General features: G+C 47.8%; 1 protein-coding gene and 2 long non-coding RNA genes across 21 annotated transcripts in view; 1 reads left to right on the forward strand and 2 right to left on the reverse strand.

Moving 5' to 3' along the window:
- LOC110484121 (uncharacterized) overlaps positions 1 to 5,524 on the reverse strand; it is a 44,391-nt gene extending 38,867 nt beyond the window's left edge. For 2 of the 9 annotated variants that reach the window (XR_014955809.1, XR_014955804.1), the window contains exons 1-2: positions 5,350 to 5,521; positions 4,034 to 4,156 (exon numbers count right to left, since the gene is read on the reverse strand). This is a non-coding gene — a long non-coding RNA (uncharacterized LOC110484121). Of the gene's footprint in view, positions 1 to 4,033; positions 4,157 to 5,349 lie in introns of all 9 variants that reach the window. The other 7 variants (XR_014955807.1, XR_014955810.1, XR_014955806.1 and 4 more) reach the window with 4 other exon arrangements.
- A 106-nt stretch (positions 5,525 to 5,630) lies between these two features.
- On the forward strand, positions 5,631 to 6,804 carry LOC110484122 (uncharacterized). The gene is made up of 2 exons (XR_002467701.3): positions 5,631 to 5,759; positions 6,584 to 6,804. It is a non-coding gene; the product is annotated as an uncharacterized LOC110484122 (long non-coding RNA).
- Positions 6,805 to 12,223: 5,419 nt separating this feature from the next.
- Positions 12,224 to 21,506, reverse strand: part of SYT16 (synaptotagmin 16) — a 109,422-nt gene continuing 100,139 nt past the window's right edge. For all 11 annotated transcript variants that reach the window (XM_077783918.2, XM_085580914.1, XM_085580905.1 and 8 more), the window contains one exon: positions 12,224 to 20,833. In XM_077783918.2, coding sequence (XP_077640044.2) covers positions 20,520 to 20,833 — 314 coding nt within the window. In that variant the 3' untranslated portion in view covers positions 12,224 to 20,519. The remainder of the gene's footprint in view (positions 20,834 to 21,506) is intronic.

Genomic DNA, 21,506 nt, shown 5'->3' on the forward strand with positions numbered 1-21,506 from the left:
GTGATGAGATACCCACACAACCATTCCAGGGGCTGACAGCATCTCTTCTTCACTGGCAGAAAGGAGCAATGTGCTCTCCCTTCCTTCTTCTACATCAAAAAACCACAAGAAAGGGCTGAAGAAGAAATCCCTTCTATGAGAGGATTCTTGCATTTTCTCACTGAATTTTAAGTCTGTGAGGATGGAGGTTTTTCATGAAGATCTGCAGAATCCTTCATTAAAGGGATGAAACCCCATTTGAAGCCAAGACCCCTGGAATTCATCAGGGCATGGATTGCTCTTCAGAGCAGCAATTTTCCAGGAGAGGGACTATTGCTCTTACAGTGGGACAACACTGCCAAGGTTGTCAGGGTTCTAGTTGCCCTGGACCACCACACACATCAGAGATGCTCCCAGCACCCACCTCAGCCCTCAAGGGCAAGGGCAGGGCTGTGGTCTTCACCACTCCACTGGCATTGAGTTTAAATCACAGGTTTAAATTCATGTGCAGCAACCTTCTTTACCTGCAGGTTTCATTCCAATATTTGAGTTACACCAGAGCCTGGGCAGCCTGGATATTTAATTACTCTGATATCGTGCTCTCCCAGGTGGAAATCCCACTGTGCTGTGTTATCTGAGCACAACAACAAACGCATTTATCTCCCAGTGCCATGGGATGGGAGAACATTACAGTTCTCCTCACACTGCTCTGAGGAAGATAAAGGTACACAGGCAGATGAAGTGACATTCCCATAGCCACCCAGGCTGTCAGGGCTGGGACAGGAGCCAAAACCAGCACACAGGTAGGTACCTTCCTCCAAACCAAACCTCTACATGCTAAAACACACTTCCTAGTGTTTTTCAGGGAAAAGGCTGGAAGCACAACCCTATCACTGCCTGTGTGCAGTGGAAGCAGAAAATAATCCTTAGTGCAGGGACAGCACAGACAACCACAGCACTCAGAGCATCTCAGCTCAGTTCTGCAGCTCCCCCAGCTCCATGCAAAACTGTCCCTTGCTGCTCCAAGCCACGGGAATTCCACTCCCTGCCCCAGGGATGGAGGGTGACTGTGAAATTCAGCATCCCCTGAGCACAGGTGGTGCAGGAGACATCAGGGAGCTGGGACAAGGGAAGGAGCACTGGCAGCCTGTGGCTGGGAGGGAAGGAGGGCTCTGGGCTCCACGGGCTGGAGGCTGGTGCTGGCTGGCAGGAGCAGACAGAAAAAATGCATTTTGCTGAGGGACACACATGATCATCCTCCTGGCAGTGGGTTCACTGAGCACCCAACTGGCATCCCCTTTCTGGGGTTAGGTTCAGCACCAGCCTGGAACATACCTTTGGCTGGCTGAATTTCAATTTCTAAAGACCTTACATCAGTTAAAGCAGCAAAGTTGTCATGACCTCCTCACCCCAACACCCATAACTTAGTTTTGGAGCAAGGAAGGGAAACAACAAGCAAGCAAACACCAAGAGCATCTCTAGGCTGTAAGTTTGGCTTGAAATGTGTTCTCAGTTTTAAATGAAAAATTATTTGAGGAGCAAAGTAGCCCCAAGCTGCTCAACACCACACCATCTGTCAGCAAATCCCAGCAGCTCCAAATCTGCAGAGTGGAGCACCCTCTTCCCCAGCTCAGCTCGGGGGAGCTGTCCCCAGGCTCAGCCCCTGGGAGGGAAGGGGTGCTGCCTGCACACCTGCAGGGTGAGACAGTGAGCTGGAAGCTCCCAAATCCCATCCCAGGGCTGCTCAAGAGAAGTTCAAGGTCTGTTCTTGTGATCAGTGCAGTGGCCATCCCACCACCGCTCATTTCATCATCGTCATTTTCGTGGCTGCCGCTGGTGCCCACATATCTGTCTGCTGGTTCAGGGAACGAGAGCATGAACTGTGACCTTGCACTGGTGCTGTCAACACCAGCAGCGATGCTAAAACCCTCGAGGGACCCCTCTCCATGCAGGAGAGGACCAAGCCTTTCTCTAACCCTTATTGGAAGTCAGCACTCCACGGCTGGGAGCTGCTTGGCTGGGGTTACAGCCATCCAAGGCTGTAGTAATGCCGCAGTGAATCAGACCCTTCGTGTTTTGTTTAAATATAAACACATTGAATCAGTGCTTTTTGTGCAGAAGGCTATTCTCGCGAGCCAAGTGTTTTGACAGCTCCAGCAAGGTGCTGTGAGTCACTGCCTCTGCCTCACTCAAGCTCAGAGACAGATACATCTTAATCACATTACGTTTTTTCCAGCGCTCCACCACAAGTCAAGGCACGGGGCCAAATCTCCCCACGGGGACCAAGCAGCACCAGCGCTGAGCCCCGAGCCTGAAGGTTTGTCCTTCCAGCCCGGATGAGCGTCGGGAAAGCGCATCCAGCATCCCGGCAGCGAGCCCTCCGCCGCTCCCCGAGGGCTCGCTGCAATTTGCGGCGGCGGGCGGTGCCGGGGGGCTCGGCAGCCCCGCTGCCCGGTGCTCACACCCCGCCGGTGCCTGCTCGGAATGCGCAGAGCATCGGGGCACGGCGGCTGGAGCTGCCATTAGCGCTAATGGAAGTTCGGGGTATAAATCCCACGCGCGGCAGTGAGGGAATAAGGCGCCTCTGTCTCAGAGTCAGCTTCGCAAGGGCTTTAATTGCGCTTTCAACAGAGCAAAGTGTGTCCGTTCCTGTTTATTTCTCCGGGAATAATTATGGTGCTCTGTGGCGTGGTACTCGCGGAGTTATAAGGCATGTTTGGACAGAGGGCTGTCTTATCTAAATTGGATTGGAAATAGATTTATATCGTGGCAACTTCCCATTTGAACTGCAAATTGCAGCAAAGTCGCTTCACCTGCGCTCCTGCATCGCCCCAGTGACAGCAGCCCCTCCTCGGCATGAATTAATGCCGGGCGATTTCCACAGCCTAGCCGAGACAGGAGCTAAGACGGGGTTTAAAAAATGATTTAACATCGGGTGGGGGAACACACCTCAGCTTGTGCTTTTGCATCTCAAACAACAGAGAGACGTCTGCAAGCCTCGTCACAGAACTTGTGCGTGAGCCCTTGGGAGCATCCCTTCACCTGCCTGTTCCCGCACCTCCCCACCTTTCCTCGGGAAAAAGAAATCCTCCCTGCCTGCTCAGCGCTGCAGAGAAAGGGCTCGTCCGAATCGATACTCGTAGGTTGTTGATGCAGACATCTGCAGGGGGTGAGCACGGAGCCGGCTGGCCGAGCCAGCCCCGCCAAGCTGCGGTGACTCAAATGTGCCGCTGCCCTGCAGGGCTCCTATCGCAGCCTGAAGCAGAGGGATCAATATGGAGCTACAGCTGCCTGAGACGGAGACCTTCGCTGAGCATCTCTTGCGTGCTCAAGCACAAAACCTGAGGCTTCTGAGCGCACAGAAACTGGCCTTTATTATCAGCGGGAGACGTGACTTTGACACGGCAGGTCGTATCATCGTGTCCTTGCGAATGCTGTCAACCCGCGGTGACAAACTCCCCCTCTCCAACCTTCCGAGCACTCCCAATTAGGGGGTGCTCAGCTGAAACGTGCGCCTGGTTTCACATGCTCTGCTGCTGCTTTTCTCCTTTCCTAGGGCAGCATAAGCAGCAGGTCCCACTGTGGGATCCTCAGCTGATAGTGCAGAGCTACCAGACCACAGGCAGATGAACATGTGGATCGAAAACACATGCCAGCCCCAGGATTGCACGCGGCTGCCAATCGATGGCAGCCCTCCTAGCATATCGAACCTTATCAGCCAGAGCAAGCCCCCTTTCATTGACTCACGGCGAGGTGGGGACCCCCAGCCGCACTCTCGTCTGCTGCCTTTGCACTTGAAAGCCGCCTTTTGGTTTGCTGATTGTTCTGCAGATCTCCCTAATTGCAGATTCTCCCTGGGCGCACACGTGTGTACAAGGCACAAGCGTCTGAGACTTAATGGCTGAGTGACTATTCCTGTCTTCCCTCCTTGGAGTCCCACTGCTTTCCCCAACAGAATAACAAAATAATCCCAGGTTCACCCCCTTTCCATATTAATCCCAGTAAATTCCCTCACTCGGCCCAACCAGCTGAAGTTTGCAAACTTGTTAGTTACCTGAGGATGCGGAGTCAGCCTGCAAAGGGTCTTTCTGGGGTAATCTCAGCAGTTCTGGTAAGATTTCCCCCTCGCACGGGCTCAGCGAGCATTTCTGGCAGCACGGCACTGCTGAATGGTCACCTGCCGTGGTGGATCAAGGAGAAACACACATGGCTCAGGTGGCAAAATCAGGACAAACACAGCGAGCAGCTGGACCACAAGAGGAGAAAGTGCTATTTCAGCATCCCCACAGGGCTTAGTAACAGGGATAAATAAGAGTTCTGATGTTACACCCAATTCTCTAACTTTGACCTTGCTTCCTGGAGTGCCTTTCACACATCAGGAAAGTAGATAAAACATTAAGAAAAAAAAAAAAATTTCAGTCTCTCAGTGGTGTAACTATAATCCTCTCAGAGCAAATGATGCAAAAATACAGCTTGCTCCTCTAAATATCCGGATGTTTCTGGAGCTAGAACATTAATTCTGCCCCAATCACCTCTTAAAATGGCACATTATTTTCTCCATTAATTCTTGTCAACCTCAGAGGAAAGCTAAAGGGCTGCTATTAAAATCATGCCATTATTTTGAATAGCAGCATTAATTTTCTATCGTACACTCACACTGCCTGCAGAACAGTACAGGTCTGGGGACAGTCAGATTCCCATTTCTCTTTAACAGGGTGCACATTTCAGAGTTTGCCTGACATACATTTTCCATTTGCCTTCCGGGTGAAGCATTTGGCACGCTGTAGTAAGAACATCTCCCGCTCTCATGGGGAAATACGATCACAGATACATGTGTATACCTAAACTCTGCACTTTTACATGCGTGTGCCAGAGACACTCAGACTTTTTGAGTACATGAACGAAATTAGACATGCCTAAATCCTGCAAGAGAGAAAGGAAAAGAGAGCTCATGTATGTGCGTACTCGTGTCTCGCAGCTATAAGACAACTAAATTTAGACAGTTGTGTCATCCCAGAGGATGACAGCATTAACAGGCGATGGAAAGAGGAGCTGTGGTTACTTTTCAGAGTTCAGCTCTGGCCATAAAAAGAGGACTCTGATTGAAATGACCTTTCCTAGAGTCCGGCAGAGCAGCAGCACCTCTGCCCGTGGCACTGCGGGACGCGCGGAGCCTCCCTCCCGGCTCTTCCCTCTCCCACGCTGCAGCAAAGCCACGAGAGCTCCCAAACAACCGCAAAACTTCCTCCACGCCAACAGCCACCTGCTAAACCCTTTGGAGCAGATCCCACCAGCAAAAACCGCCCCCCATCACCTCGCTGACACGGGCAACCGCGCAGCTCGCTGCTGCGCCGGCTCGGTGGCACTCACCCAGCGAGCCCCGGCTCCAGCGGGAGGGCTGCTCCGTCCTTCCCTCGCTGCTCCTGGAGGAGGTGGCGGCGGTGCTGCTGGCGGCGGTGGCAGCTCCTGCGGGTCCCTGCAGCCACTGAGGAGCGCATCACCTCCCGGCCGCAGCCCGCGGAGGTGGGTGCCCAGATGTTCCCCGCGCGGATTGGTCCAGCGGGAGCAGATGTTGCCCGGTTGCTAGGAGCGTTGCTAGGAGCGCTGCTAGGAGACGGTGACGCTCTCTCCATCACTGGCGCGACTCGAGGCCGCGGGGAGAGAGGGAGGGAGGGAGGAGGAAGAGGGGAGGAGGGAGGAGCAGGTCCCGCCACCGGGATGCTCCGCGCCGGGCGAGCCGGAGGATGGAGCGGGTGCCGCGGCTCAGAGCTGGACAGGCGGTGAGGAGCTGCCTGGGGCTTGCGGCGGAGGTTGGGGACGTGAAACGCCAGAACAGGGAAGGGGGAGCAGCCTGGGGAGGGGGTGGGCAAGGGGAACCATAAAACCTCCCATCAAGGCGGACTGAGGGGTGCGCGGAGCGGGCCGGCGGCCGCGGAGGTGCCGAGCGCTCCTTGCGGCACTGAGAGGAGAGAGCTCTGCTCGCTGCAGGGCAAGACTGGGAGAAACACAACCCAGTGCCTGGAAGGGCCGGAGGGAGAGGAGTCCAATTCGGTCCTGCTGGCAGAGAGCCGAGCTCTTCTGATCTCTTACCGGGTCATGCTCCTCTTCCCTCCTGATTTATGATTTTCCCTTTTCCTTCCATGCCCACCATCAGATCCTGGCCCACTTTTTCCCCTGAGCTTTTAGGATGTTCCACCACAGTGCCTTGGGTCCCACCCTGGCACTTACACCCATGATGCCATGGCCAGGAATTGGATTTCTGTAGAGAAAAAAGCTGCACAGCAATACAGCCCAGACCTCCTCTCAAATGAAAGAGCAGGTCACTGTGGGACAGGACAGCTCCTGCATCTCAGCCAGATTTTACTGCTGAGCACACTCCTTAGGGCTATAGGTGGGACAGCAGGCTCAGCCTATCCTCACAACCAAGGGTCCACCCAGAAAGGCCCAGAAAAAGCTCAAAAGGAGTCAGCAAAATCCTACCTGTATAATACAGTGTGCAAAAAGAGGGGAGATTCCTTTTCCTGAAAGCCTAGATCTGTATGTAAATACTGGCAGATAGGAAGGTAAAAAAAGTTTGTTTTGTTTTTTTTTTTTTATACACCAGCTATGTGTAGGGACCTTCTCTGGAAGAAGTGGGTCACTCCCAGAGTGAAAAGGAGTTGCACAAGATGAGCTTTTCTGGACAGCCAAATGGTGCCAATGGCTGCACTGGAGTAACTGGTACAACACTGGCTTAGATCAGCCCCATCACCAAGCCTGGGCTTTGATCAGGACTTTTCTGCAAGAAGAAACATCTCTAGACAATAAATTTGCCTCTGCACTTGCTAGCTGTGTCCATTTCCTCACAGCTACTGTGGATGACACCACTGTGCCAGACTCATGTTCATGCCACAGCCTCCCTATCCAAGCAGTCACTCAGCCCAGCCCAGAGAATTTCAGAATGGTTTTGGAAGGAACCTTAAAGATCATCTTGTTCCACCCCCTGCCGTGGGTAGGGACTCTTCCCACCACACCATGTTGCTCAAATCCCCATCCAGCCTTACCTCAAACACTTCCAAAACAACTACTGCCATCTCCCATTGATACTAAAGGTGAATCAAAGGCTCAGACAGTGCCAAAACAAGGCGAGGTGCAGTGGGAACATACTCATTTTGACAGCATTTGAAGCTCCTGGGCAATTCCCTGCTCCCCTGTGATCTGTAAGATGTCTAATGCATATTCTACCTGGTCGTGTCACTGCTGGAAGGACACAGGGAGTTCCCCTCCCTCTGGTTGCTCCATGAAGATTCTGCAGAGGATTTCGCAGCAGGCTTTGTCCTCTTCCCTCTTAGACAGGGGGAACAGAGGCACACTGCTTTTGGCATCCACCTGGATCAGTATCTCACCCAAATTTTAACAAACTGGGTCTTGGCAAGCCTGAGACTCAGCTAGCACATGTCAGTGCAGCAGCCTCAGATCAGTTATTCCTTTGACTTGGATCACCTGGCTGCATTTGGTGCTCAGTCTGCACAAACATGGGCACACATGGCTCCCCTGGTCTTTGCAGCTTGAGAAAAGATCGTTCATGGCCACGTATTTACTTCAAATTATCCCTGAAACTCTGCTTCTTTTATTGAGAAGTCAAATGAAACGCCAACTAATTTCAGATTTGAATTTTCTAGGACAATAGGAAGGCACTAGAGTTTAATTGATTTTGATTACCTGCCTTATTATTATGCTGTCAGTAGCAGTAGTTCAGGTTGGTGTAATTTTAAATTTACTGTGAGGTGAATCTGACATTTCTCTACTGCTGAATTGAGGACTTGAGCAATTCTTCAGCTCTTCACAAAGATGTCATAATTAATTCAGTAATATCCCTTCTATAAGCAGAGATAGAAAAGGAAGACACAGAAGCACCTACTCCATGCCTAAAAGCTGAATGAACGACAGCATCACTCACTCCAGTCTCTGTGAAATTTACTTTATTTTTTCCTAACAATCAAGACAATTTCTGCTGCAGAGACACATCTTCCCCTCTCCTGTCAGCACAAAAGCAGTACTTACTAGCAGGCAATTATATACAGCCAAAAGATCAGCTGTGTTTCCTCAGCTGGATCCAAGTGTTTCCATCCCCTGACCAGCCCTGAGGAAATTCTTCCACAATGCAACTGCAGCTGCTTTTCTTTGCCCACCTTCCAAGGGGGCAGAGAGTGCAGGGAAGCAGATTCCTCTGCCAGTGTAACCAGCACAGCTCTGCTGGCTCAAAGGGACCTCCATCAGGAAGGAGGGAAGATGTTCCATCTCACCCCATCCCATCTCCTTCCTGCTGCCATGGAAGCAGGAAAAATCACCTCCCGCCCTTGTCTGGAGAGGAGTTCTTCCCTCTGCCAGGGATGCCTGGTCAGGAGTCACTGCCCAGCTGACTCACACAGTGTTTTAGTGCAGCAGAAATTAAACAGACCCATGATCTGGGACCAAAGTCTCTATTGACAGGGATATTGTTTGAGAAGATAAGATTTTAAATGTGTTCTGCAAAAGATAAAGCCTGGACAGGCAGACAATAGAAGAGCAGCTTTTCCCTTTTATTTTAGTTTTTTGAAAGCAGGATTGCCTGACATATTCAGTGCTGTAACAAATACATGTTTTTGAACGGTTTAGAGCAATTGGAAATATAAAACCCCAGAACATTAGCATTTACTTTAACTATCTCACAAAATTATAAAAAAAGTCAGTTCCTTCATTTCAAAGCTGTTATGTCTCCTCAAATCAAGTGTTAAAGAAAAATGAATTAAATTATGGTGCCCTTTTGAATTCAAGCACATTCAAAAGATGTGTGTAGAAAAGCACCAGCCCTCCCAGGCTGCATATACCTCCACAGGTGCTGCATTTCTAAACACAGCATGCAGCAGGTATTTTCAAAAAATAAAATGAACCCAAAATGTTCTGCATTTGTACCTGAGAAGTTTCAGATGTGAGGAGCTGCATCCTGGGCTAGGTTTTATCCTCAGCCTGGCCCACTCAGCTGCCTCCAGCAGATACAGACTGTCAAAAGCTCTCCCAGCCATTGGCTTGTCACAGCAAATGAAGATGAGTGGCTCCAGTTTCTGGACCCTGTTCAAGCCTCCCAGTGGTTGGCCAGCCTCAGAGGGACCAGATGCCTTTAGAGGCTAATCCTACCTCCATCTAAAATGCAGACAGATCTTTCTCTTTCTGTTCTTTCTGTACTAGAATACTATTTTTCACCTCTATCTTCCAATTCATTATACAAGAAAATTTGTTGGTTTTTTTTTATTATTTTACCTTTTTACATTTGAGAAAAACTTTTAAAACCTTCTGAAACAAGCTGGAGAAGAGAAGAAAAAATGAAGTTAATTTTCTAGCATATCTGTGCTCTTTATTCCCTACACTCTCCCCACATCCCCAGCCAAATTCCACCATGTCCCCTTGGACACCCCCAGCTCGACCAGAGGCAGCACATGCTGGAGCTGTCACAATGGACCAGCTCACCAACCCTTGGCCATCAAACCCACTCCTTTCTGCTTCTCTGGAAATGATCCTCTGCCAGCTGACAAAATCTGTAGAAGCATAACTGTCTTTGAGACAGTTACCCTGCTCTCAAATGTGATTGAAATTGGCCAACCTGTTAAAAAGTGATGGTGGTGGAAGAGAGACTGGCGAGGAGACAGATGGCAGACAGCTCAGCTTTAGCCTCCACTGAGCTGATTGAGAAGTGGGAATGCTTTCACCCTCTCGTGAAAAATGATATCACCCTTTCACTGAAATTCAAAACTTAGTTTCCTGACATTAAAAATGTGACTTTTCCAAGTGGTCAAAATTAGGATGAAAAAGAAAAAAAAAATAAAAAGATGCCTTGACAAAGCAGCACTTGGTGCTTTGCCAAGGGATGAAGTCATTCTGAAGAATTAAAATGCAGCTGGAGGAAGGACAGGATAATCAGAACGATAAAACATAACACAGCCGGGAGCCCGGCGGGGCCCACACGTGCTCGTGCTGAGCAGTGCTGTCCCAGCAGGAGCAGCAAGTGGAGTGCTAAACCCTTGCATTTGCATGAGCACAAACCTGAGTTTTTACTACCAAATTCATGGGCAGACTCATCTGGGCCAAGCTGACCAAGTGCTGGCACCAAGACCTACGGCCCAGTCGCCTCTCCCTGAGCTCAGCGGCAGCAGCTCCATCGTGGAGTGTGCTGAGCTCACACGGGGTCACGGGCAAGTCTGCCTGCAGGAATGGAACAAACCTTGGGCTGGTTAGCCCTGAACTGGGAATCAGCCTGGGAAAACCCACCTGAGGCTGAGGACACTCCCAAAAAGGACAGGGTGAGGCTGTAGGAACAGCAATGCAGTGCCCAAGTCCCCCAGAGCCACCACCGGCATCCCTCGGCACTGGGGCTGCTGGGGAGGAGAAGGGTGAGTTGGTGGGAGAGCTGGGCAGGGAGATTTTTAACTGGTTTTCAGAAAATGCAGTAAAAATGAGGTGAAGCAGTGTTAGGGTAACCAAGCCAGGAAAACTGTCCTGGCACTGACTCACACGTGGCAGCAGCACCCACCTGAGCCCCCAAATCCCTGAGCAGACAGTGCCTGGCTCTGCAGATCCCCTTCTGTGCCTGGAGGAGCTGCTGGGGGACTGCTGCCTCCCAGAGCAAACCCCAGCCCACCCTGCAGCCCTGCCAGCCCTCTCAGCTGAGCCTGGTCACCCACAAACATCAGCCCTTAGCAGAACATGTATTTCACCCCCAGTTTACACCAAGGAGGGGGAGTTTTTCCAAACTCCCTAGTTTTTCTCTGAGCCTCCCAGCATATCCCATTTCTCCCCTGTCTTTAAGATGACCCCCTAGGCTGAGCTTTCTGTGTCCTCAGACATGTCTTGTATCAACTGCCTTTGCTGAGGTTTCCAAGCACTGAAGCCACCAACTGTTGCCAGAAAAAGAAACTCTATTTCAGGGCTGGTCCTGGAAAGCCAACCCTGTGGGTGCCAGCAGGGCTGCAGAAATCGTGGTTTCTCATGTCTCCCTCAAATCTGGCACTGCTATTCTGAGAGGAACAAACTAACCCCAGTTCAAAGTCAAAATTCCAACCTGGGAATTTTTTTTAGCTCCTATCATTCTCCATCTTAATGTGGGCAGAGATTACAACTGCAACCTGCCAGAAGTAAACCACTCACAAATGCATCATGACCAAAGGTGGATGCAAACAAAAGCAGCCACCAGACACACACAGACACACCCTTTGTTGGCCCAATTTCACCTCCCCAGCTCATCATTTGAGCTCTTACCTTTGTTTCCACCAAGTGGCCACCCCAGCTTTGATGGGGGCATCCCAGGCTGGTATCTGCACACACCAGGGACACTGGTGGCACTGGCTCTGTGTGCCACCACATCACTGGTGTGCAGGAGAAATGCTGAGGCCAGGGTCCCACCACAGAGGGGGCTGGGGGGCTTCTCTCCCAGCTCCTGCCAGGGCTGGATGAGACAGCAGGGAAGGGCAGATGTCAAAGGCACAGCCAGCACTTTCCCTTCCCCACACAGAGTTGGCTGGATGGCTCTGTGCAGAGGGAAGCAGAGACATGAGGGTGATGCCTTAGGATTTAGCTCTTCTATTTTTCAGGTTCTGTACTGCTTTTGTGCATAACTCTAAAACTCCATAGCCTGTCAGCTGCTCTTCTCCCCTTTTGTTCAGACAAACATTTCCTCTCTAGGCCTGAAACTCAAGGACACCTCATTGTGTCAGGCCTGAGAGATGCAAATAACAGTGAATGGGGGGGGGGGGGGCAAACTTGGAGTAAATCACTTCATTACCTGAAACTGTAATTGCAGTATTAACCCCTGATATGTAAATGGACCAAACTTGTAACTGTATGAAAATCTTGTGACTTATTTCCATCTTAGATGTAGCCCCTCAGAGGCTTTGACTGCCCAAGGTGTCCCTAGTGAAAGCCTTCAATAAATACCCATTTTTATTCTCCTAATTTTGTCTAGCCTCTGTTTCAGATAGCCACTCCAAGGTATCAGTGGGACATGGGAATATCTTCAGCCCCTGAAACGCCCCAGCCTGCTGCCAGAGGGCCCCTGTGTCCATGTGGCTGGACAGGGCACCAAGGGCAGGGCAGACACTTCCCATTCCTCCCAGTCCTGCATTATGCACCAGGCACCTGCAGCCCTGCTCTGAACAAAGAACATCTCTCCTGGATGAATATTCACTCCGTTCTGCCACAGCCAGAACAAAAAGAAAGATAGGCTGAGTTTGCATGTCTACATGAGCCATCTGCTTCTATTTTATTGATAAACCTGTAACAGCAGCATTCTCCATAACAAAATAAGACAGTTTCTAAGGTGTGGACAGCTGTGTGTGTGCAGGGGTAGTTTCAGCCCAGAATTCTGCAGAAGCTGAGTTTAATGCTGATTTTTTTTTTTTTTTCCAGTCAGATATCATCTAGACATTAGTATTCCTAACACAGCATATAATTAGCAAGAGGCAATATATTGTATGATCATGCACGTTAGCACTTAAGTAAAATAAAAAATGTTTCATTGTCAAATACATGAAAAGCTAAGAATAAACCCATACCAGATTTCCAGCTGAATATCTAAACATCTTTTCCTTGTACTTTTCATTTTTTATCACAGTTTTGCACTGCAGATATCTCTTTCAATCACATACCCAGCAAGTGAAAAAATGCTCACAGTGGCCCCTCACTAGTCAATACCAACCAATCAGTAACTAGATTCAAGGTACAATTTTCAGTGCAAATCTTTGAACTTTACAAAAGTGAAAAGGACATATAAATTTGTTTTTTATAATTTTCACAGTAGGAAAAGTTCTCCTTTTTTTATTTATTTACCATAAAAATAATTAATCAATAAATGCAAGCTCTAGAAGCCTTGCCTTTGCAACAACACAAGTTAAGAACGTGGCATTTTTATTAATTTGCCTGTATTGTTATTTCTTAAATTAAACAATTTATAGATAAATTTTGTGCTTGTCCAGAGTGGTTGTGGATGTGGAAGTGCTCAAGGCCAGGTTGGATGGGGCTCTGAGGAACCTGGTCTAGTGGGAGGGTGCACATGGCAGGAGGTTGGAATGAGATGGTCTTTAAGGTCCCTTCCAACCCAAACCATTCTGTGGCTCTGTGATCTCAGGCTGGGAAAGGGGAGCTGAGATCTCCATTGCTCCTGGTGCTCCTCCAAACACCAACCAGCTCTCTGTGCTGAGGAGATGAGAGCAGGGAAAGGAGAATATGAAATGTTCCACTAAACACCAGGAGGGAGATGCAGTAGGAGACTCACAACACTGTCCTGTGGCAAAAAAAAAAAAAAAAACAACCCAGGAGCAACCTCTGTCCACCCACAAAGCTCCTGAGGGGAACAATTCCCACCTCATGGAAAACAAGGAGGAAACAGGACAAGGTCACACCTCAGTGTCTCCAGTGTCCAACTGTGCCCACAACAGAGACAACAAAACCCTGCCAGGGATGGTATATTGTTCCAATATAGAAAGAAGTCAATACACACTAAAAATAACTTATTACATACCGTGTATTTAAATCAACAGTCAAATATACATTGAGATGTGCTTCATGCAAATGCCCCGCGGCACTCTGCCGTAAAAACCATTTTTTATATATACACACACATATAAATGTCACGCAGTATTTAAATGCTAAGTCTACCAAATGATTACTTCATTTACTCTTCTTGACAAACAAAACTCTCTGCTGGGAAAAAAGTCAATGAAGTTACAGCTGAGGATAAAGCCCAGCAAGACACAAACCACAGCAATGCCAGCAGAGGAATATAGGAGAGATGTAGTACCAGGTTAATTGGAAAACTTGTGCTTGAGGTGTCACAAAGTGACAAGGGATTGGAGGACAGGTTTTATTCTGAGCACCATGAACATAAAATATTGCTACCAGGCACTGACCTGCCTTGGACCAGACCTCTGTAGATATTAATGAGAGGATGGGAAATGCAATGATGGAGACAGCATGAAGGAAAAACACCTGGAAAGTGCTAACAAGACATAACAGGTATGGTGAGAGCTGGCAATGTTTTTTCCTGTTTGCTAATGAAGAGAGAAATTTGCAATGTTACCCTAAATGAAATGAAGGGAGAGGCAAGTATTTGGCATGATGAAGCACCTTCCCTGAAGGTTACAGCTAATAAATGATTGTAGGGCTCAGGAAAAAAATTTCTTTTGTGGGAACCCTCAACCTTTGTTCTTCACCCACGGCCAATATCAGCTTTTTGTCTCTTGTTTCTTAGTAATATCAGCCCACACTGGGAATGACACAGGGGAGAAATATCTCCAGAGTATTTGGTGTCTATTTGATGTCCCCCACTACAGCCAGAGGAAATAAAAAGCAAGGAGGAAACATCCTTAGCTCCTCACACCTGCAGCTGCCAAAGCAGCTGTGATTTCTCTTACAGAAAAAAAAAAAATAAAATAAAAAAATTACTTTCCAATTTCCTTGAGAGATGAGCAAGTAACATGTATGAATGGAGTTTCACAGCTCCCACCTGGCTGTTGTGTTTCTTCCTCAGCTTTTCCAGCCTCAGCTGGCTAATACTCACCAGGAGCAACCCAGTGACCATATAGGTTTTTGGTGTGCGAGATCAGACTATAACAACCTGCCTGCATCACTACCTGCAGTCTTCCTTCTGCTCCACCACTGATACCCCAGAGGATTCGGGTGTTTATGCTCCTGTGATAGACAATAGACTAATACCATGGAGGTTCTCAAACCAAGACCAAAAAAAGTCCCATGACTGAAATTTTGTCTGCTTTCTGCGAGAATTGGGTTTTCCCTGCTCTAGGTGTAAAGCCTGTCTAGTGACAGAGCTTTGCTAAGGTTGTTCAGCTTTGCAGAGAGATCTCAAAATTCATCCATCCAGGAAAAACTCAGGAGCAGAGAAGAGGATGAAAAATCTCACCTTCAGTCTTCTCTTTTGGGGGAGCAGCACAGAGAGAGCCAAGCCCAGGTAAGAGCTCTCCTCTCACCCCTTCATTAGTATAAAGGGTTTGTGTGGAGAAGAGAGGGATTGTAATGCCAAAAGAGATGAATGGCATATGCCAAGTTTTTTATTGAGGCTACAGTATTGACCTATATCTGCTTTACAAAGGTGAAAAAACATGGATAGCTGTGTGGGTTGAGCAGGAGCATCTTCCTGCTGCCAGCTGGCAAACAGCTTGGGGATTACAGCATGAGGATTAATAGCCTTTGTCATTTGTAAGTGCAGATGCTAACCTTACTCATATGACAGACTGATCTTCTTTGGATTCTGTGCCTGTTTGCTGTTCCAGAAAGATGACCTTGGGCTGCTGTGAGAGACAAAATATTTACACATTCATTTCTTAGGGCCCACAGTGTAGGCTGCAGGAAGACACAAGCTCACTCTGCACTGAATAAAAAAGCTGTATGCCTTCAGCAGATTTGGAGCTCAAAAGTCATGCAGAGAAACTGGGTTTCAGCTCAGGCTTGATGCCACTGCAGCCAGGCTGTAAGGAGTGAGCAAATTCCCAGATCTACAGCAGCACAAGCACACCAAGAGCCTCCCTCTCCTGCCTCTCTCCCCCGCCACCACCTTCCCACCACTGCCTGGGGTTTTCATTTCTTGCATGACAGCTTGTTAAATCCTCACCAGATCCCAAATAAACACCCAGACCAGCTCTGTGGAATTATCTTGGATGCCTTTCCAAGCTTTAGGATCTGTCAGCTTCTGGCTGCTAGTATCACAGAAGCAGATGAGCTCAGAGTCAGCACTGCTTCCTGGGATATCAGAATGTATTTGTTGGGGTATCACATGCTGGAGGGAAAAACCTGCCTCATTCAAAGTGTGAGCTGCTCTACAAACCCTGGCTGCTTTGTTTCTTCCCCTCAAAGCATAGCTGCAAACATCACACTTAGCACATTTTAAATGGAAAAAAGGATGTTCCTGCATACTAATTCCTGCAGGCTCCGTTGTCCTTTTGCAGAACACAATGCCCATGAGAAAAGGAAGAAAGCAAATACAAACCAGGCTGTTTCTTCTGTCATTAACTTGGTCCACGTCGAGGTGAATGGGTGTCACTCTGTAAATATTTAAGTGTCACAGCCCAACCAACAAACTTCAAACTCCACAAGTGGACAAGAGAGCAGGGAGGCAAGGTCTTGATCGGGAGCATCACAACTTTGAGATGACCCCTCTGGGAGGGGATAATACGATGAAGAAGGCCACAGTTTTTGCTCAGGCTTTCAGTCCACTTCTCATGCTGAAGGGCAGAAGGCACGAGAGATGAGAGAGGGAGAGGCAGAGAGATGAAGTGCTGTGATCACACAGATTAAAAATGATGATAAATATGGGAACGGAAAGCAATCACTGCAGGCGCGCCAGCTCCAAGGTCACTGCCAGCTCCAGCTGAAGGGGAAAACGATCTGCCACCAGAGGAAAAGCCTGCTCCTCTGCCAAGCTGCCACCTTCAGCTTTATGCTGGGAAAATGATCAATAGGAGCTGGCAGCCTTTGGATCTGTGCATCCAGGAACTTCTAACGCCATCCATGACTGAAGATCAGTCAGCTATGTAAAGCACCAAATAACTCCTGGGGATCTGCAGCTGCTAAAAATACACCCAAGCATTGTCCACCTGCCCAGGAGCTGCACAGCCACATTGCCCCTGGAGGGAAAGGCAGACAAGGCAGAGCAAGCAGGCCACAGCAGGGTCCAGCTAATTAAAGACGCTGGCAAAAAGGAAACCCAGACAAATCAAAGGATGTGGAAGATCATCCAGATAAAGCCTTTGCAAATGGGCACTTCAGTGAGTGATTGCTGCAGTTCAGTGGGCTAAAAAAAGGAAATCGTTTCTGTGGGCATCAGTTGAAGATCACCGTTATTATGGGGAGTATAAACACGGTGAGATCACTCTGTTCTGTTGTCAATAAACACTGGAAAAAGAAAAAATAAAATAGCAGCAGAGAGCTTGGCAGGACGGGGCATGGTGGCTGGGGAGAGAACAAGGAAAGAACAAACTGCAATCAGCTGAACAATGCTGTTCAAGACACAGAGATGTATCCAGGGCACTTGCCCATAATACTCTGGGCCAATGCAGTTAATCTCTTTCCACATTTTCAGGCTTTTTTTTTTTTTAACCAAGAAAATTCAAATAAACCATAAAGAGATTACAAACAGTGGTGTCAAAAGGGAATGACTTCTCTTAGAAAGCATGAATGCATTAGGAAACATCTATAATCTAGACCTGTAAGTATCCAAGCATGCCAGAACCAGGTTATTCATTCCTATCTTGCTCCCTGAAATCCCCATGGCCTTTTCACAGCTGTTCTCCCCACCTGGAGAGCATCAGCATCCACGTGGAGAAGGCCAGGGGAGCACAGGGTCTTCCAGCCATCCACGAGTCAAGTGGGAGTCAGGATTCCCAAGGAAATTCAGTCTTGTCAACCACTTCCAAAAGAAATAAGGGGTTCAAGCAGTGACTAAAAGGGCGGTGGTGTTTACATTAGAAAAACCATGGGCACAAGCCCAGCCTGTATCAATATTAGCAATGACTAATTCAGTCTATCAATGGGAAGAATTTGCAGGAGCTTTGGAATATGCCAGAGCTGCTGCAAAGCCTCCATTTCACAGACAGTCAACAATGGAAGGCAAAATAAACCACAAAAGCAATAGAAATCCCAAAATATAGCTAGCAAACACAAGTACCTCCAGCACCTTGTTCATCCCAAGATTCCTAAATTTTTCCGTTACTTTAGTGGGAACATAAATGACCCCACAAAAGCACTTCTCAAGCCATGGATGTGCCAAGAGTTTTCACAGTAGCTCTAAAAACCCAATGGTCCCCCTGCCACAGCACTTGCCCAGTTCTTTCAACATTTTCTGACAAAATACAAGGGCAAAATGTGGCAGCAATGATGCAACAACCTGCTTCCCTTGGACAGCAAAGCTTTAACACGTGCTTAGGTATTGACTTACTCTGAGCCATTTTCACTTACTTTTCTCTGACTCCAAAAACTCTACAATGAAATTATATATTAAAATACAATTCCCTTAATGCTATATCTTTGGAAAAGATCTTAATGTGAAAACAGCATGGAAGTCCAAACCCAGTGTACTTCATTGTTTTTTTAAATTATCTTTTTCATTAATTTTTTTTTTTAAATCATGCTGTTATAAATCTGGGTTATCTCCAGTTCATTGCTGAAATGTATTATGAACTTATCTTCTTTCCTTAGCTAATCATGAAGCATAGGCAAGGCTTTGAAGGCTCAAGAAGTTCTGAAGAAAGTCTTAGTAAGTTTATTATGCCCACACATTCCAGGTAATAAAATTAATTATAAACACTTGCATATACATTTTATGCAGTTCAGGACAAAAGATGGAGAGGTTGGAAAACAACTAGAATCAGCAAATGCATCTTTTGAATTGGGCTGTTTCCTCTACTTTTTTATTTTTTCCCAGCAGAAAAGTGTATGATAAATGAAATTCTGTTCTGCTGGTTACCACTCAGTTGTTCACTTTTTCTTGCATTGGTAGCACAGCAGCTTTAGCAGTGCAGCCAAGAACATATCTGTTGGATAAGCTGCATTTGGGTTACACCCTGCTTTGTGTTTCAAAGCCCCAGTAGTGCAAAGCAGACATACCAGCTTATCTAGACAGTGGAGGAAAACCCTCCTGCATAGGATACCCACCAGTCTCCCTGGAAAAATGATGCTCAGACAGGTGATAAGAAGGTACAAGAGTGTGCTCTGTAGAATAACTTGTATCACCTGTGCCAGAAGCGCTTCTCTGTGCAGATTATTCTGCTGCCTCCCAGGGACAGACAGAGCCTCTGTGCCACCAAGTGATAACCTGTGAGTGTCACAGCAGTGCCCTCGGGGCCTGTCTAGCCTGGATGTGACAAAAACCAGCACCAAGGACCAATTTTGGTCAAACAGCCAGTGCCAAAGTTTGCATTAGTTAGATTTGCACAGCACCATTGAAGCAAAGGAAGTGGCTGTGGGGCAGGAGGAGGCAGAATTTGGTGCCAGGTCTCTGGAAATGGCAAAAACAAACTATGAAGTGATTCAGGACAGACATACCTCTTCAGCAAAATATTTCCTGTGTCTTGCTGTCATCAGCAGGAAGGGAGAAAAGACAGTCCTCTCCTTGAGAGTGTGGGGAATGGGAGATTGGGCAGCTGATAGCATTTGGAGATCTCAGCACCTCACTGCTTACATTCCACTGAGGAGGAACATACTCCTTTGTGTCACACAGCACTGCAACAACAACCACTTAGCCAAGCAGCAGACTGAGACACATCCTCTATCCATCATCTCCATGACTTCAGCTCACAGAGACAGGAAAAGAGATTAAAGTGGAAAAGGACAGTGTAGTCTGAAAAGTCACCACGTGACAGTGTCATCACCTCATCCAGCAAGGCTGCTCCTTGCATTGCTTTCAGCTGGAGGCAGGAAGCACAATTCTTTTCTCCAGTGCTAGTTCAGCAGAGCCAGCAGCCCCTCTGGATCCTATTCCTGGCCTGCAAGAGAGCTCCTTCCCAAGGTTAGGTGACATGGTCTGGCATCCTCTACTGTTAAGCATGCCAAAAACAGTCCCCTTCCATATCCCAAGGAGATATTACAGGAGATTTGAAGAAGAGCCCTCAGCAAACAGAGCAGTGCTTTGCTGAATCACAGAAAAACCACAGGTCTAAGGCCCTCTCCTGTAATGCTCACAGAACGAGCCTCATTTCTAAAAATCACATTAACACATGGGCAAAATGATGCAGAAAGGAGTGATTCAGGCACAAAGGTGGCTGTGCAGTTTGTTCTGGTCTATTTTTTGGTATTTGTGATGACAGAAGCCATAACTTCAAGTAAACATCTAAACATGCATTGTATAATGCAATATAAAACTGCTTGTTATCTCTTGTGCAAACCTATGTCAATGCAGGCTAACAGGTGCACAGGGTGCCTAATTAAAAATACCAGTAGTATTTAGTCCTTATATCAATTGTTAGTACAGGAGAACAGTAGTAAAGTCTAGGCACTTAAAAGTTGACAGAGAATTCAAGAGTGCTTTCTCATGCTGCCTGAAAAATATATCATCCAGTCTACAGTGGTATCAAATGCTAATTTCTAGGACTTAGAAACACAATAATAAAAGGGAGAGGATGTGATCTGCATGCAGGTTAGCTTTTTGTGAGCTATCTGCGTGGCAAGTATATTTGCAAACTTCATTAATATAAACAAGGGAAAAGAGGGAAGAGAGAGTTTACCCCAGAAGTAAACAGCATCATATCAGAATCAGCCTGTGGTGATTAAGCCGATAGAAAAATGAGCAACATAATGTCGAAGGAAAGGATTCTGCAGGTATTCCCACTGCTTCTCACTAGGGTTGATTATGTGGATGCTGAAAATGCAGGGCAAGCTGGAAAGGCAAGAACTAAACTTGCTTCCCAAAGCCTTGATAGCCACAGCTGCTGGCACCGAGTGTGCAGGTTAAAGCTGCGTGCCCTGCCAGAGGACAAGGGGAGGCAGCCCTTTGTCCCAGGACCTGCAGGCTGCCCTGGTCACCTCTAGGACTCCAGCAGCGTGTGCCACCTGCAGACCTGTGTCCCCTGCGCCTCCCTCATTTCCTGCCAGTGGCTCTGCTCCTCCTCCCCGCTGCTGCTCTGGCCCATGGAGATCCAGCCCACCATCTCCTTGCGCTTCATGCTGCGCCTGTTGTAGATGGAGATCAGCAGGGTGACATCAGAGAGCTGGAAGAGAGCGACCTGGAAGATGAAAGTTTCCTTGTACACAGGGTTGGGCTGTCCCCGGCGAATGGAGGTCTTGCAACGAGACATCTCCTGACCCACAGAGTTGCGCAGGCACAGCTTCCCGTAGGTGTCTAAGACAAAAAAAAAAAAAAAAGAAAAAAAAGAGGAATTGACACGTTTGGTAGAAGTGACAGGCTAAATAAAAGTCCCAGGCAATCAAAAAACACCCCAAAAACCATCCAAGTAGAGCAGTTTAGCCTGCAGTGAATAGCAGATGAAGGCTTGATATCGCTCCTTGGTAAAATCCATGGGATGAGAAGCCGAAGATGAAAGCATCTCTTGGATTTTCTCATATTCAGCTGGGGAGGAAAGAAAACTGGTGCATGTTTCAGCCCCACTCTGTTGCAGTGTATATCACAGTTGGGACAGCCATGATACACAGAGCATCACCATACAATTTCAGAAGGCTTCAAGCATCTGCCCATACAGAGTAACACCACAGCACTTCAGAAGGCTGCAAGCATCTGCTCTTTCTTGTTCTTTAGCCCAACCTTTTATATCCCATGTTCATGCAGTGCACCTGTGTGCCTTCTGTTCCCTTTGGTGATGCTCACTGCACCTGGGCACTCCCTGTTTCATTGCTGTCAGTGCTGCTCACCTGCTCCTCACAGCTGAGCCCACTGGGGATGAGGCTTGGCCACAGCCCCACTCCCAATTCCCACAAACTGTGGACCTGTACCACTTTCTTGGAAAGAACAGGATATCAGGTATCCAGTCACAGCAAACCTGTCTAACCGAAACTAT

Source organism: Lonchura striata, chromosome 5 (assembly GCF_050655825.1).
Source record: "Lonchura striata isolate lonStrDom1 chromosome 5, ASM5065582v1, whole genome shotgun sequence".
Classification (NCBI taxonomy): domain Eukaryota; kingdom Metazoa; phylum Chordata; class Aves; order Passeriformes; family Estrildidae; genus Lonchura; species Lonchura striata.